The sequence below is a fragment of the Dermochelys coriacea genome, chromosome 2, assembly GCF_009764565.3.
Source record: "Dermochelys coriacea isolate rDerCor1 chromosome 2, rDerCor1.pri.v4, whole genome shotgun sequence".
Classification (NCBI taxonomy): domain Eukaryota; kingdom Metazoa; phylum Chordata; order Testudines; family Dermochelyidae; genus Dermochelys; species Dermochelys coriacea.
This window is the reverse complement of record NC_050069.1, coordinates 255,268-272,187: the sequence shown is the minus strand read 5'-3', so window position 1 is coordinate 272,187 and position 16,920 is coordinate 255,268. Positions and strand designations below refer to the sequence as shown.

At 44.6% G+C, this 16,920-nt stretch overlaps 1 protein-coding gene across 7 annotated transcripts in view; it reads right to left on the bottom strand.

Annotated features, from left to right (window-relative positions):
- LOC119851400 (mitogen-activated protein kinase 15-like) overlaps positions 1–16,920 on the bottom strand; it is a 74,102-nt gene that overhangs the window by 1,213 nt on the left and 55,969 nt on the right. For 5 of the 7 annotated variants that reach the window (XM_038391171.2, XM_038391170.2, XM_043507159.1 and 2 more), the window contains exons 11-13: positions 16,399–16,693; positions 1,290–1,444; positions 88–249 (exon numbers count right to left, since the gene is read on the bottom strand). In XM_038391171.2, the coding sequence (XP_038247099.1) occupies positions 88–249; positions 1,290–1,444; positions 16,399–16,693 (612 nt within the window). Of the gene's footprint in view, positions 1–87; positions 250–1,289; positions 1,445–2,417; positions 2,484–15,798; positions 16,694–16,920 lie in introns of those variants that run through there. The other 2 variants (XM_043507161.1, XM_043507162.1) reach the window with 2 other exon arrangements.

Genomic DNA, 16,920 nt, shown 5'->3' with positions numbered 1-16,920 from the left:
TTTGACGGGAAAGGCATATAGCTGTAGGTACTTTGTGCAGCTCCAATCAGTCACTTGAAATGGGGAAAGGAAAATGCCCGTACTTACTAGTCTGGTACTGGCTGCTGTCACCCCAACCATCGTGGGAGAGTCCTTCCTGGTCAGGTGATTGTGGATAGCAGCTTCCTGTGCCTGACTGGACAGTGAAAACAATCTCAGGTTGGATACAGACTGATCTTGAGAGTCAGGACCTTTTGGCACTTGTTGATCCTGAAGGAGAAAGATATCAGTGACAGGGCTGAGCAGCAGTGTCTGGCAGCCCCTGGGGCTGGGAGAGGAGGATCAGTATTCTGAAAAAGAAGCTCTTCTCTTGCTACCATCACAGAACAAGTGGAATTTCTTGCCAGGCAGGATTTATTAAGAGAGTACATCTGTGGGTTTTACATCTGGGGTGATCATCTCCATTTACATTTTTCTCAGGGTGGATAACCCTTTCGGTACCAGTGCAAGGGAATATGCAGGGGTTAACCCTTCAGAAACTATGTTGCTTCTGTTCAAACTCTCTCCTAGCTTTGACAATGAGCACATGCACAGGTGTTGGACATATACATGCTCCAAACACACATCGTGTTAACTAGCACTTGATATCTAATTCACCAGCAGAAACATCACCTCCGCCTAACTTGTGGCAGATCATTTTAGTCACCAACAGGACTCTACATGCACAAAAGGACAGAAAATCACAAAGCTGCCTTCTAAAGGTGTGCAACAATGATTATTTTCCTACTCCTCAAGAGAAATACGCTCATGGAGACTAGAAGAACTGCTGTTACTTCACATCTAATTCTTGTGACATCACTATTAGTCACTGCTTCAAAATCTGATGTAAAAACATTGGATCTTAGGGATGAAAAATCCTTTGTGTGGCATCCAGTTCTTACTCATGCTAACAAAAACTCTATATTCAGCCTTCTCTTCAATGACCCTGGTAAAGGAAACATCAATCTTCTGTGTGGGCACAGTGGGATTATTACCCACACTGTGCAGACTGTGGGAACTGTTTCTCAGATGAAAGACTCTCCATATGTCCAATGGAATTGCAGTATTTACAGATTGTAGCTGTTGATGACGATAACAATTGCAGTACTTACCAAGAAGCCTTTCAGCCCTTCTAACTGAGAAAATCACAGACCAACTTGACTTCCCCTTGGAAATGGCATCAGAGTGGAAGGCAAGTAAAAACTCATTTCCCCCCACAGCAACTTGGATCCCTGCAAACAGTAAGACTGGATTTGTGTGATGCTACTCACATTATAGGAATTCTGTATGCTCGTTGCAGGTGGCTGAGCACTCATATTCACCCATGTGACCTGTCTCCCAAGTTTCCTATTGATGGAGGATGTTCTCTGATGCTGAGGAAGCGGTGCTGAATGGTTCCTGGCCATTACAACAGAACCCAGGCTATCTGCAGGTAGAAAGAACACATGTGTAATGCATGGCTAAAAGGGTTAAATATCCTGCAAAATAAATAACCCTCAAAAGACACGTAGGGAGATAATGTTTGTGTTTTTGTGTATCTACATATGTATGAGTAGGGTTGACAATGTAATCAACAGTCCCTGTCTATGCTGCATTCTGATAATTCAGAGGTCAAAAGAACATCCTATCATTTAAATGAATTGTAAACCAATTGACAGGTTTCAGAGTAGCAGCCGTGTTAGTCTGTATTCGCAAAAAGAAAAGGAGTACCCGTGGCACCTTAGAGACTAACAAATTTATTAGAGCATAAGCTTTCGTGAGCTACAGCTCACTTCATCGGATGCATCCGATGAAGTGAGCTGTAGCTCACGAAAGCTTATGCTCTAATAAATTTGTTAGTCTCTAAGGTGCCACGGGTACTCCTTTTCTTTAAACCAATTGAGTATCCAGTAAGGTAATAAAGAAGCTGTTTTATGCTGGCTTGGTAAATCTAAGTATTGGAATATCCACCAGCTTTTTGTGTCATGTATCATTTTTGGGGATTGTCTGCTCTATTTTTTGCAGTGCACCCTGACTGAGTGACCATACCTAGCTCCGCACTAGGACCCCAGTCACAACGTGATACAGAGAAAGGAGGGAGAATTAGAGTGAGAAGAATGAAGGATGAAACACAAATGGTAAAGTTAGAGCCAGGTTAGAAAGGATGAAATGGACAACGAAAAAGATCCTCATAGAGAAACAGAAGAGAAGATAGTAAGTGGGGGAAGGAGGTGGAAGAGGTGCATCTCATACCTTCTCTCCTACAAGGAAGAAACAAAGAGATGGGACGAGAAAGGAACACACAGAGCCAAAACAAGAATACTGAAGAAGCAAACAGGTAGAGACAAAGTGACTGTTGATTACAGAGAAAAAAAACCAAGGAATCAAAGGGGTTGCACAGGAAAGAGAAGGTTACTCACCTTCAGTAACTGAAATTCTTCAAGATTGTTGTTCCTGTGGGTGCTCCACTTTAGGTGAGTCTGCACCCCTGCACTTGTAATCAGAGATTTTTAGTATCAGTGCTTAGTTGGGTTGCATGTGCTGTCCCCATCTCGCACCACTTCTGGTGGCTACATACCACTTTGCAACCAACTTTCCCTCAGTTCCTTCTCTACTGCAGAGTCTCTAAAGAGAAAATTCCGAAGTAGAGTGAAGGAGGGAGGGTAGTGGAGCACCCACAATGATAACCATCTCAAAGAACCTCAGTTACAGCACAGGGTGAGTAAACCTTTTCTTCTCCTTCAAGGCATGTCTCTATGGGTACTCTACTTGAGGTGACTGTAGAGCAGTGCCCCTCGGTGGAAGGGAGGGGCTTCAGAGTTGCAGTCATGGCGGATGATAAAACCGCAAGTCCGAATAGAATGTCTGCTGATGAATGCTGCTCTACGGCATAATGCTGTGTGAACGTATGGGCGGACACCCAGGTTACTGATTTGCAGATGTCCATAATGGGCACATTTGTTGAGGAGGGCTATTGATGTAGAGAGTGCTCTCGTGGAGTGTGTGCAGATTGTAGCTGTTGATGACAATAACAAAAGTCAATGCAGCTGGAGATCCATTTTGACAGCTTCTGTTTAGATACGGCATTTCCCTTAGATCAATCCATAATAGAAAGAAATAACTGATGATTTTCTGAAAGTCTTTGTCCTCTGAATGTAAAATGCTAGTGCTCTCCAGACATCCAGGGTGTGGAGCATTGCTTCGCGTTTATTCCCGTGAAGTTTTGAGAAGAACGATGCGAAATGGATAGGCTGATTCAAGTGGAATGAGGAAGCTACTTTAGGTAAGAATTTGGTATGTGGTTTTAGGGTAACTTTATTTTTGAAAAATGTTGTGTATGGGTGTGTGTGCCATGAGGGCCCCCAGTTCTCTGACTCGTCAGGCAGATGTGATAGTGATGAGAGAGGCCACCTTCATCAAGAGAGAGAGAAGTGAACACATCGCTAATGGTTCAAAAGGGGGCCCAGTAAGGACTTGCAGCACCAGATTGAGGTCCCATGATGGAGTAGGGGCTCGTATTTCGGGGTAGAGGTTACAAAAACCCTTGAGAAAGTGTTTAGTGGTCAGGTTTCAGAGTAGCAGCCATGTTAGTCTGTATCCGCAAAGAAAAGGAGTACTTATGGCACCTTAGAGACTAACGCATTTATTTGAGCATAAGCTTTCGTGAGCTACAGCTCACTTCATCGGATGCATTCAGTGGAAAATACAGTGGAGAGATTTATATACACAGAGAACATGAAACAATGGGTGTTACCATACACACTGTAACGAGAGTGATCAGGTAAGGTGAGCTATTACCAACAGGAGAGCAGGGAAGGGTGGGAAAAACCTTTTGTAGTGATAATCAAGGTGGGCCATTTCCAGCAGTTTACAAGAATGCCTGAGGAACAGTGGGGGGGGGGAGGGGAAATAAACATGGGAAAATAGTTTCACTTTGTGTAATGATACATCCACTCCCAATTTTATTCAAGCCTAAGTTAATTGTATCCAGTTTGCAAATTAATTCCAATTCAGCAGTCTCTCACTGGAGTCTGTTTTTGAAGTTTTTTTGTTGAAGAATTGCCATTTTTAGGTCTGTAATCAAGTGGTCAGGTGAGTGAAGATTGAGAACTCATCCACTTTGTGGTGGAATGCTGTGATTGACATGAGAGATACTCTCGTCGAGCTAATGGAGAGTCCCAGTTTCTTAAGTTCCAGTATATAATCCAGTACTATTGGTAAAGAAGAGGAAGTCGCCATAATTTGTCTATTATGGCACCATGTATGGAACTTCTTCCATTTGTGCAAGTAGGTGTGTTGGGTAGTAGATCTTTTGCTGTTTAAAAGAATGTCCCTTACCTCCTCAAAAAAGATCATTCCATTATCTCGTAACCATAGAGTAGCCATGCCACCAGGTTGGAGTCTTGCCAGGTTTGGGTGGTTGACCTAACCTGCATCCTGAGACAGGAGATGTGGTAGAAGGGGAAGAGTGTGTGGTGGGCACGCAGCCATCCTTGTGTGGTAAGGAAAAATGTTTGTCTGGGCCACATGGGAGCTATCAAGATGACTCTGGAGTTATTAGTCCTGATCTTGTGTATGACTCTGGATAGAAGAGGGGTCAAGGGAAAAGTAGTAGAGATGCATCCCATTTGAGGAGGAAAGCAGCTCTTAAGCAGAAGTGTGGGCACTTGGCATTTTGGGTTGTCGCAAATAGGTCTATAATGTCTGAATATGCTTTGTAATACTTTGGTGTTCGTTTCCCACTCTTGGTCCTAGGAGAATTTTCTGTTCAGTGCATCTGCAGTGGTGTTTTGGCATCCTGGTAGGTAGAAGGCTGAGATGTTGATGTCATGGCTGATGCACCAATTCCATAGTAGCCTGGCTTCTGTGCAGAGGAAGTGTGACTGTGCCCCTCTCTGTCAGTTTATATAAAACATACATGTGATGATGTCTGTCAGAACCTTTATGGCCTTGTCCCTGATTGTGGGTAGGAAGTGTGAGCATGCACTGTAGACTGCCTACAGCTCTAGTAGGTTTATGTGTAGTGTTGATTCTGATGGGGACCAGTGGCCTTGGATCATGTGGTTGTGCAGGTGTGCCCCACAACCAAACAGAGAAGCATCTGTTGTAAGTATCATTGATGGAAGGGTCTATGCGAAGGGGACTCCTGTGCAAACGTTGTTTTGTTGAGCTCACTAATGTAGAGAGTATTTTACTTTGGCTGGCATTGTAAGACATTTGTTTATGCTATGTCTGTGTGGAATATACACTGTCCTGAGCCAGCCTTGCAGGCATTGCATGTGTAGTCTGACATATTTGATGACAAATGTCATTGCTGACATATGGCCTAACAGTTGGAAGCAAGTCCTGTCTAATATGTGTGGGCTGGCTTGCTTTGTGGTGATTAGAATGAGTAGAGTGGTAAACCTGTGTCAGGGCAGTGAGGCTGTAGCCTCCAAAGATTTGAGGTAGGCCCCTGTGAACTCCAGTCTCTACACAAGTGTGAGTGTTGATTTTTGTTCGTTTATTTGCAGACCTAGATATGTAAAGCGAACTATTATCTTTTGGGTAGCTTCAAGTGCATCTTCTTGAGTTGATGCTTTGAGTAAGCAATCGTCCCGATAGGGGAATATTATAATTCCTTGTCTGTGGAGGTGGACCACTGCCACAACTTTTGAGAATAACCATGGGGCAGCGGATAATCCGAAAGGGAGTACAATGTACTGGAAATGAGCTATTCCCAGAACAAACCCGAGAAACCTCCTGTGTGAGGAATGTATCATTATATGGAAATATGCATCCTGGAGATAGAAAAGGAGTACTTGTGGCACCTTAGAGACTAACAAATTTATTAGAGCATAAGCTTTCGTGAGCTACAGCTCACTTCATCGGATGCATCGGATGTAGCTCACGAAAGCTTATGCTCTAATAAATTTGTTAGTCTCTAAGGTGCCACAAGTACTCCTTTTCTTTTTGCGAATACAGACTAACACGGCTGCTACTCTGAATCCTGGAGATAGAGAGCTCAGAACCACTCTCCTCTTTCTAGTGCTGAAATTATCGTTGCTAACGTGAACATCCTGCATTGTTGGGTCTTCACAAATTTTTTGACAGGTTTCAGAGTAGCAGCCGTGTTAGTCTGTATTCGCAAAAAGAAAAGGAGTACTTGTGGCACCTTAGAGACTAACAAATTTATTAGAGCATAAGCATAAATTTTTTTGAGTCTTCTTAAGTCAAGAATGAGCCTCCATCCTCCACTTTTTTTTCTTGGTTAAAAAATAGTGGGAGTAGAAACCCTTCCCTCTGTTTTCTGTTGGTATTGGTTCTACTGTGCCTCAGTGTATAAGATATTTGCAAGAAGGGTCCCTGAAAAGGGAGGGGGAGAGAGGGTGAGTGTGAGTAGGGGGGATGGAGGATGAAATAGCCAATTTGATGCTCTTTAATACCCATTTGTCTGACGTTATGGTCTGCCATGCTGGGAGGAATGGGGTCAGACAGTCTCCAGATGGTGGATGATTGTGGATGCTTCCAGCACTTGTAAATGTGGGAGTTATCTTGGGCCCTTGAGGGAGGTTGTTGGGATGCTGAAGGCTGGGAAGTGAGTGGTCTCTGACTTGCAGGCCTCTTGCAGATCATATTGCCTCTGACATGTACAGGGCACAGATCTAGATCTCTGCATTGAATAGTACTTTCCCTGCTTTTTCTTGTGTGTGTAGGTGTGCATATGCCCAAGGATCTCAGTCACTCTACAGGTTTCAGAGTAGCAGCCGTGTTAGTCTGTATTCGCAAAAAGAAAAGGAGTACTTGTGGCACCTTAGAGACTAACAAATTTATTAGAGCATAAGCTTTCGTGAGCTACAGCTCACTTCATCGGATGCATTTGGTGGAAAAAACAGAGGAGAGATTTATATACACACACACAGAGAACATGAAACAATGGGTTTATCATACACACTGTAAGGAGAGTGATCACTTAAGATAAGCCATCACCAACAGCTGGGGGGGGGAAGGAGGAGTCACTCTACAGTCTTTCAAAGTATGAAGGGACTCACCTGTTTTGACTGCAAACAGTTTGGGGCTTTCGAATGGGAGATCCTCAACAGTTGATTGTACCTCTTTGGGAAAACCAGAGAAGGGGAGCCAGGAAGCTTGTTGCATCGTTATGGCCATGGTGATGAAACGTGCCACCGAGTTTGCAGAGTCCAGTGAAGCTTGTAAAGCTGTGCGAGCTAGGAGCTGACCCTCAGATATAAAAGCTTTACATTGTTCTTTTTTGCCCTCACGCATATGTTCAATAAAGTTCCACAGCTTTGACAGGTTTCAGAGTAGCAGCTGTGTTAGTCTGTATCCGCAAAAAGAAAAGGAGTACTTGTGGCACCTTAGAGACTAACACATTTATTTGAGCATAAGCTCTCATGAGCTACAGCTCACTTCATCGGATGCATGTAGTGCAAAATACAGTGGGGAGATTTATATATACAGAGAACATGAAACAATGGGTGTTACCATACACATTGTAATGAGAGTGATCAGGTAAGGTGAGCTATTACCAGCAGGAGAGCGGGGGAGGGCAGGAAACACCTTTTGTAGTGATAATCAAGGTGGGCCATTTCCAGTAGTTAACAAGAATGCCTGAGGAACAGCTGAGGGGGGGGGGAGGGGAATAAACATGGGGAAATAGTTTTACTTTATTGTTGTAATGACCCATCCACTCCGTCTTTATTCAAGCCTAAGTTAGTTGTATCCAGTTTTCAAATTAATTCCAATTCAGCAGTCTCTCGTTGGAGTCTGTTTTTGAAGTTTTTTGTTGAAGAATTGCCACTTTTAAGTCTGTAATCGAGTGACCAGAGAGATTGAAGAGTTCTCTGACTGGTTTTTGAATGTTATAATTCTTGACGTCTGATTTGTGTCCATTTATTCTTTCACGTAGAGACTGTCCAGTTTGGCCAATGTACATGGCAGAGGGCCACTGCTGGCACATGATGGCATATATCACATTGGTAGATGTGCAGGTGAACGAGCCTCTGATAGTGTGGCTGATGTGATTAGGCCCTATGATGGTGTCCCCTGAATAGATGTGTGGACCCAGTTGGCAACGGGCTTTGTTGCAGGGATAGGTTCCTGGGTTAGTGGTTCTGTTGTGTGGTGTGTGGCTGCTGGTGAGTATTTGCTTCAGGTTGGGGGGCTGTCTGTAAGCAAGGACTGGCCTGTCTCCCAAGACCTGTGAGAGAGATGGGTCGTCCTTCAGGATAGGTTGTAGATCCTAGATGATGCGTTGGAGAGGTTTTAGTTGGGGGCTGAAGGTGATGGCTAGTGGCATTCTGTTATTTTCTTTGTTGGGCCTGTCCTGTAGTAGGTAACTTCTGGGTACTCTTCTGGCTCTGTCAATCTGTTTCTTCACTTCAGCAGGCGGGTATTGTAGTTGTAAGAACGCTTAGAATCATAGAATATCAGGGTTGGAAGGGACACAAATCAGATGTCAAGAATTATAACATTCAAAAACCAGTCAGAGAACACTTCAATCTCTTTGGCCACTCGATTACAGACTTAAAAGTGGCAATTCTTCAACAAAAAACTTCAAAAACAGACTCCAATGAGAAACTGCTGAATTGGAATTAATTTGCAAACTGGATACAATTAACTTAGGCTTGAATAAAGACTGGGAGTGGATGGGTCATTACACAAAGTAAAACTATTTCTCCCCCCCCGGTCCCTCCATTCCTCAGACGTTCTTGTTAACTGCTGGAAATGGCCCACCTTGATTATCACTACAAAAGGTTCCCCCTCCCGCTCTCCTGCTGGTAATAGCTCACCTTATCTGATCACTCTCATTACAGTGTGTATGGTAACACCCATTGTTTCATGTTCTCCGTGTATATAAATCTCCCCACTGTATTTTCCACTGAATGCATCTGATGAAGTGAGCTGTAACTCACGAAAGCTTATGCTCAAATAAATGTGTCTCTAAGGTGCCACAAAACAGCCTTGAGTAATTTGAGTGGTTGCATTTGGCCATTACCGCTTCATCGTTTGTGATCCTAAACTGTAGAATCGCTGAAGAGTACGCTTTGCACCCAAAAATATCCAACCTCTTCCAGTCTGTTATATAGGGTGGATCTGAAATGGTGTTGTCTGTCCCGCTTGTTCCCGGCCTCTACCACTACAGAGTTTGGTGTGGGATGTGAAAATAGGAATTCCATCCTGTTGGAAGGGACATAATAATTTTTTATCCGCTCTTTTGCAGGTGGACTGAATTGTTGCTGGGGTTTGCCAGACAGTCTTGACTGGTTCCATGACAGCCTAATTTACATGGAGGACAATCTTAGAGGAGTCTGGAGGATGTCCAGCAACTTATGTTTGGACTCCACCACTTCTTCCATCGGTATCTCCTGGGAATCTGCAATCCTCATAAACATTTTGTGGAACTGTTTAAATCATCCTCTATGAGGGTGGTGGGGGCATGATAGCTTCATCTGAGGAAGAGGATGAAAAATTGGCAGTTGGTGCAACTTCCTGATCCTAAGTGTCCTCTAATTCCTTGACTGCCTCTTCTGAAGGGTCAGAGGATCCAGGTACAGAGGGTGAAGTAGAATGCCTTGCCCTTGCCCTAGGAGGACTGGGAACCTTAGCGTAGTGTTGGCACTATGCTGTCCATAGGCTCCACTAAGACCACTGGAGTAGAAAAGGGATGGGTGTCTATACCAGCCTTGAGTCTTGTGTGGTACCCATAGTGCTCTGGTGGATTCTGGTAGCTGTGTGGACAGGCAAGGAGTGATGGGAGGAGTGGATTTCCCCTTCATTATCATCATCCTTGCCACTGGATAAAGAAGAAGCTGATCTGGCTGGTGTAGTAAGTTAATTCAGTACCGAGCATGCTGGAGTGAGGTCAGTACTAAGGAGTGGAGATTTCGGTGCCGAGGAGATCAGAAGATCCTTGTGGTAGAGAAATTGCTGTGGTACCAAGAACATCGGTACCAAGGAAGGTGGCGTCAGCAGTACTGATGCCTTTACCACAGTTTTTGGCGCAGAGGGTCACGTGCTATGTGCTGTAGAGGCAGAAGGTGGTGCCATAGACTATAGCACTGCCGAGCTGCTTGATGCCGCATGTTTGAGTGGCTCCGGCGGTACTGAGGCAGGGACTATAGGTTTCCATTTAGTGCCTCTTTCCGAGCCAGCTCACTTAGGGTCTTTGGCTCACATGCTACCTGATGGTCCCGTTACCTCATAGTTGGATGGTCCTGGTGCCGTCGGTACTGATAGGGTCTGACAAGTCGGGGTACACTGCTTTTTGGTGGATTCCCAAGGAGGCCAGGTCAGAGCCCACTTCTTTGTTGCTTTTTTGGCACAGGGCTCCTTCCCCTGAGAGGGTGGAGGGAAACCTCTGTCAGATGCTGTCATGGGAGACAGTTGTCCAGGAGGGGTCTGTGATCCTATATAGGACATGGAGAACAACTTCTCCATCATGAGAAGTTTTATCTGTATGTCTCTCACCTTCCTGGCATGGGCTTTCAAATTGTGGCAGTGGGAGCACTTCTGAAGAATGTGCCTCGCTGAGGCAGCAGACACACTGTAAGTGCCTGTCAGACGCTGGGATTGAGGAGCGGCAAGCGAGGCAACATTTAAAACCCAGAGAGCTGGTCATGTCCCTCAAAGCAGAGTTTCTCCTGTGAGGGAGGGTATTCTAATAACTGAAACTTAAATTCCTAAGATAAGAAAAAATTAAATAGGGAAGAGGAAGTAAACAAAACTATTAACTAACTATTGGTTAACTAACTAGTATTCTAAAGTTAAAACTAGAGAAAGATAAAAACAGAGGCATTGCTAAGTGCTTCATCTCAAGCAGAGGGCAGTAGAGAAAGAACTGAGGGGGTGTTGGCTGCACAGTGCTATTAACCACCAGATGTAGCGCAAGATGGGGAGAGCACATGTGCAACCCAACCAGGCACTGCTACTAAAAATCTCCAACTACAAGCGCTGGGGCACAGACTCACCTAAAGTGGAGCACCCACAGCTACACTCCTCGAAGAAAGAGTGGGAGTCTTTGTTTTAAATATTTTAATAAGATATGGTCTCCATGCTGGGCTGAAGATAGTTTGTTCTTCTGTAACAGACTTTGGCAGGTTGGGTCTGAGGCCATGTCTACACTACTGGCTAAACCAGCACTGCTGCGATCAATGCATCAATGTTGATTTAGCAGATCTGGTGAAGATACACTAAGTCGATGGCAGAGCACTCTCCCGTCAATGTCTGTCTGTACTCCACCTCCCCAACAAGCGAAAGCTATGTTGACAGGAGAGCGTCTCCCGTCAACACAGTGCAATGTAGACACTGCTGTAAGGCAACCTAAGTTGCATCGACTTCAGTTACGTAACTTATGTAACTGAACTAGCATAACTTAGATAGGGCTGGTCTACACTAACGCTGTAAGTCTAATAGACAAATCAGCCTCACAGGAATCACTGGTTTCAGAGTAGCAGCCGTGTTAGTCTGTATTCGCAAAAAGAAAAGCAGTACTTGTGGCACCTTAGAGACTAACAAATTTATTAGAGCATAAGCTTTCGTGAGCTACAGCTCACTTCATCGGATGCATTTGGTGGAAAAAAACAGAGGAGAGATTTATATACACACACACAGAGAACATGAAACAATGGGTTTATCATACACACTGTAAGGAGAGTGATCACTTAAGATAAGCCATCACCAGCAGCAGGGGGGGGAAGGAGGAAAACCTTTCCTGGTGACAAGCAAGGTAGGCTAATTCCAGCAGTTAACAAGAATATCAGAGGAACAGTGGGGGGTGGGGTGGGGGGGAGAAATACCATGGGGAAATAGTTTTACTTTGTGTAATGACTCATCCATTCCCAGTCTCTATTCAAGCCTAAATTAATTGTATCCAGTTTGCAAATTAATTCCAATTCAGCAGTCTCTCGTTGGAGTCTGTTTTTGAAGCTTTTTTGTTGAAGGATAGCCACTCTTAGGTCTGTAATCGAGTGACCAGAGAGATTGAAGTGTTCTCCAACTGTTTTTTGAATGTTATAATTCTTGACGTCTGATTTGTGTCCATTCATTCTTTTATGTAGAGACTGTCCAGTTTGGCCAATGTACATGGCAGAGGGGCATTGCTGGCACATGATGGCATATATCACATTGGTAGATGCGCAGGTGAAGGAGCCTCTGATAGTGTGGCTGATGTGATTAGGCCCTATGATGGTATCCCCTGAATAGATATGCGGACAGAGTTGGCAACGGGCTTTGTTGCAAGGATAGGTTCCTGGGTTAGTGGTTCTGTTGTGTGGTGTGTGGTTGCTGGTGAGTATTTGCTTCAGATTGCGGGGCTGTCTGTAAGCAAGGACTGGCCTGTCTCCCAAGATCTGTGAGAGTGATGGGTCGTCCTTCAGGATAGGTTGTAGATCTTGATGATGCGTTGGAGAGGTTTTAGTTGGGAGCTGAAGGTACTCTTCTGGCTCTGTACCCAGAAGTCACCTACTACAGGACAGGCCCAACAAAGAAAATAACAGAACGCCACTAGCCATCACCTTCAGCCCCCAACTAAAATAGAATAGAGACTGGGAATGGATGAGTCATTACACAAAGTAAAACTATTTCCCCATGGTATTTCTCCCCCCCACCCCACCCCCCACTGTTCCTCTGATATTCTTGTTAACTGCTGGAATTAGCCTACCTTGCTTGTCACCAGGAAAGGTTTTCCTCCTCCCCCCCCCCCCCGCTGCTGGTGATGGCTTATCTTAAGTGATCACTCACGGCTGCTACTCTGAAACCTCTCCTTACAGTGTGTATGATAAACCCATTGTTTCATGTTCTCTGTGTGTGTGTATATAAATCTCTCCTGTTTTTTCCACCAAATGCATCCGATGAAGTGAGCTGTAGCTCACGAAAGCTTATGCTCTAATAAATTTGTTAGTCTCTAAGGTGCCACAAGTACTGCTTTTCTTCTTACAGGAATCACTGGCTTTCATTATTGTGCTTCAGTTTAGTGATAGCTTAGATCAGGAATGGGCAAACTTTTTGACCTAAGGGCTACATCTGGGTATGAAAATTGTATGGCAGGCCATGAATGCTCATGAAATTGGGGGTTGGGCTGTGGGAGGGACTGAAGGCTTTGGCTGGGGGTGCAGGCTCTAGGATGAGACCAGAAATGAGGAGTTCAGGATGTGGAAGACGGCTCCAGGCTGGGGCAGGGGTGCAAAGGGGGGGTGATGGCTCTGGCTGGGGGTGCAGGGTTTGGGGGTGCAGGAGGGAGCTCCGGAGTGGGACCAAGGGGTTTGGAGGGCGGGAGGGAGATCATGGCTGGGGCAGAGGATTGGGGTGTGGGGGGGGGGGTCAGGGGTGCTGCTCCAGGCGGCGCTTACCTCAAGCAGCTCCCGGAAGCAGTGGCATGTCCCCCTCTGGCTCCTATGCAGAGCTGCAGCCAGGCAGCTCGACGCACTGCCCCGTCCACAGGTGCCACCCCTACAGCTCCCATTGGCCATGGCTCCCGGTCAATGGGAGTTGTGGAGCCCCTTGGCTGACCCTATGCATAGGAGCCAGAGGGGGGACATGCTGCTGATTCCAGGAGCTGCGCAGAGCCATAGCACAGGCAGAGAGGGGCAAGCCCTGGACCCCTCTCCCTGGCATGAGCTGGAGGGCCAGATTAAAACGCCTGAAGGGCCGGATGTGGCCCCCGGGACGTAGTTTGCCTACCCCTGGCTTAGATCATTACATATGTATGTAACATTAGCTTGAAATGCCTTCAATTAACTCTGCTGTATTCCCTTTTATTTTGTATTTGTCACTCTCTCTTTTAATTCCTCTGTAAGAAGATAATTTGTACTGAAAAATTCTGTATATCCTTAATAAAAAATCAGAAACTAGCCTTTTACTAAACTATAATAAAAGATTTCAGAGTAGCAGCCGTGTTAGTCTGTATTTGCAAAAAGAAAAGGAGTACTTGTGGCACCTTAGAGACTAACAAATTTATTAGAGCATAAGCTTTCGTGAGCTACAGCTCACTTCATCAGATGCATTTGGTGGAAAAAACAGAGGAGAGATTTATATACACACACACACAGAGAACATGAAACAATGGGTTTATCATACACACTGTAAGGAGAGTGATCACTTAAGATAAGCCATCACCAACAGCAGGGGGGGGAAGGAGGAAAACCTTTCATGGTGACAAGCAGGTAGGCTAATTCCAGCAGTTAACAAGAATATCAGAGGTTTCAGAGTAGCAGCCGTGTTAGTCTGTATTCGCAAAAAGAAAAGGAGTACTTGTGGCACCTTAGAGACTAACAAATTTATTAGAGCATAAGCTTTCGTGAGCTACAGCGATGAAGTGAGCTGTAGCTCACGAAAGCTTATGCTCTAATAAGAATATCAGAGGAACAGTGGGGGGTGGGGTGGGAGGGAGAAATACCATGGGGAAATAGTTTTACTTTGTGTAATGACTCATCCATTCCCAGTCTCTATTCAAGCCTAAGTTAATTGTATCCAGTTTGCAAATTAATTCCAATTCAGCAGTCTCTCGTTGGAGTCTGTTTCTGAAGCTTTTTTGTTGAAGTACAGCCACTCTTAGGTCTGTGATCGAGTGACCAGAGAGACTGAAGTGTTCTCCAACTGGTTTTTGAATGTTATAATTCTTGACGTCTGATTTGTGTCCATTCATTCTTTTACGTAGAGACTGTCCAGTTTGGCCAATGTACATGGCAGAGGGGCATTGCTGGCACATGATGGCATATATCACATTGATAGATGCGCAGGTGAAGGAGCCTCTGATAGTGTGGCTGATGTGATTAGGCCCTATGATGGTATCCCCTGAATAGATATGTGGACAGAGTTGGCAACGGGCTTTGTTGCAAGGATACCATCATAGGGCCTAATCACATCAGCCACACTATCAGAGGCTCCTTCACCTGCGCATCTACCAATGTGATATATGCCATCATGTGCCAGCAATGCCCCTCTGCCATGTACATTGGCCAAACTGGACAGTCTCTACGTAAAAGAATGAATGGACACAAATCAGACGTCAAGAATTATAACATTCAAAAACCAGTTGGAGAACACTTCAGTCTCTCTGGTCACTCGATCACAGACCTAAGAGTGGCTGTACTTCAACAAAAAAGCTTCAGAAACAGACTCCAACGAGAGACTGCTGAATTGGAATTAATTTGCAAACTGGATACAATTAACTTAGGCTTGAATAGAGACTGGGAATGGATGAGTCATTACACAAAGTAAAACTATTTCCCCATGGTATTTCTCCCTCCCACCCCACCCCCCACTGTTCCTCTGATATTCTTGTTAACTGCTGGAATTAGCCTACCTGCTTGTCACCATGAAAGGTTTTCCTCCTTCCCCCCCCTGCTGTTGGTGATGGCTTATCTTAAGTGATCACTCTCCTTACAGTGTGTATGATAAACCCATTGTTTCATGTTCTCTGTGTGTGTGTATATAAATCTCTCCTCTGTTTTTTCCACCAAATGCATCCGATGAAGTGAGCTGTAGCTCACGAAAGCTTATGCTCTAATAAATTTGTTAATCTCTAAGGTGCCACAAGTACTCCTTATAATAAGAGTGCCCATTTAATGTTCCAGGTGCATTTGACAGTCTTCACAAAATATATTAACAGACCTATTAGTTATCCCAGATCAAATCAAATAACTGAGTGATAACATAAGTAATAAAAATTATTTGGTCTGTTCACAATCCTCACCAGAGTCCTCTATCACTACTCCCAGGTCTACCCAACACCCAGCTCCTCATGAGCAATGGCAAAAAGGCAGACCTTGCATCATACCCTGAAAGCTAACAAATATGAGCTGTTACAGCCCAAAGGAAGGAGTTCCAAAGATCCAGGAACCCTAAAACGAATGCCCTCCCAGCTGTTCCTTCTCTTATACTGATGGGGCTTTGACTACAATTGTGGCAGTATGTCACAGGGAGAGAGGAAGTCTCTCACGTAGGTCCCAGGTCAGTTTGGTAGCACATTCTACTGGTATGTGATTTGAGAATGGAAATAGTAGAAAGAAAGGACTTTGGGAAGGAAAGATATTGTTTATCAGCCAAAAGAATTATCATCTGAGTCTTTACTGGTAAGTTTGTGATTCTTGAATGAGTATTTGGTGTTCCAAATATTTGAGTATGGAATTTCAACACCCAGCACCTCTCCACAAAAGTATCATTACAAATCATTCCAAGAAGGGAAAATTCCCCCTCCCCCCCCCGCCCACCAATTGGAAATTCATTTGTCTTGATATGCTCTATGCATTGTCTTCCTGGTGCAACTTCCCTTCCCCTTTTACACTCACCATCTCATATTGCCCCTGTAAATTTCATTTGTTTCTATCACCTACCTGCTTTGCTCTCCCTGTCCTTAGCTATTATGTGCAACACATTCTAATTCAGGAGGTTGGTACATACTCTGAACAGTGGTGTGCGTTATGGGGTTGTAAAGCATGTTGATTTTAGGTCTCTGGCAGAAAGTTCCTGCTAAACCCTCTCTCTGGCTGGAAACTTCACAAAGCACTGTAGGCCCTGCAGGCACATGTGATCTTTTCATCAGAGTGGGTCTTGGCTCTCTCTGATCCCCGATGGTAGATAAAGGCACAAAGCTGGTGTTTGGAAGAGATGGTTTGGACTGAGATGGACTTGGTTGAAGGTTCTCTCTCTGGATTTGTTTCTGTTGACGGTTATTTGCCTTCCTTTCCAGAATCATCTGCAGGAACAAGAAGCTGGTTAGATTTAAAACCTATAAACATGACTAAGAACATAAAGATGGCCACATTGGATCAGACCAATGGTCCATCTATTCCATCTTCCCAAGTGGCCGGTGCCATATACTTTAGAGGGACTGAACAGAACAGAGCACTTTATCGATTGATCCATCCCGTCATTCAGTTCCTGATTCTGGAAGTCAGAGGTTTAGGGACACCCAGAACATGA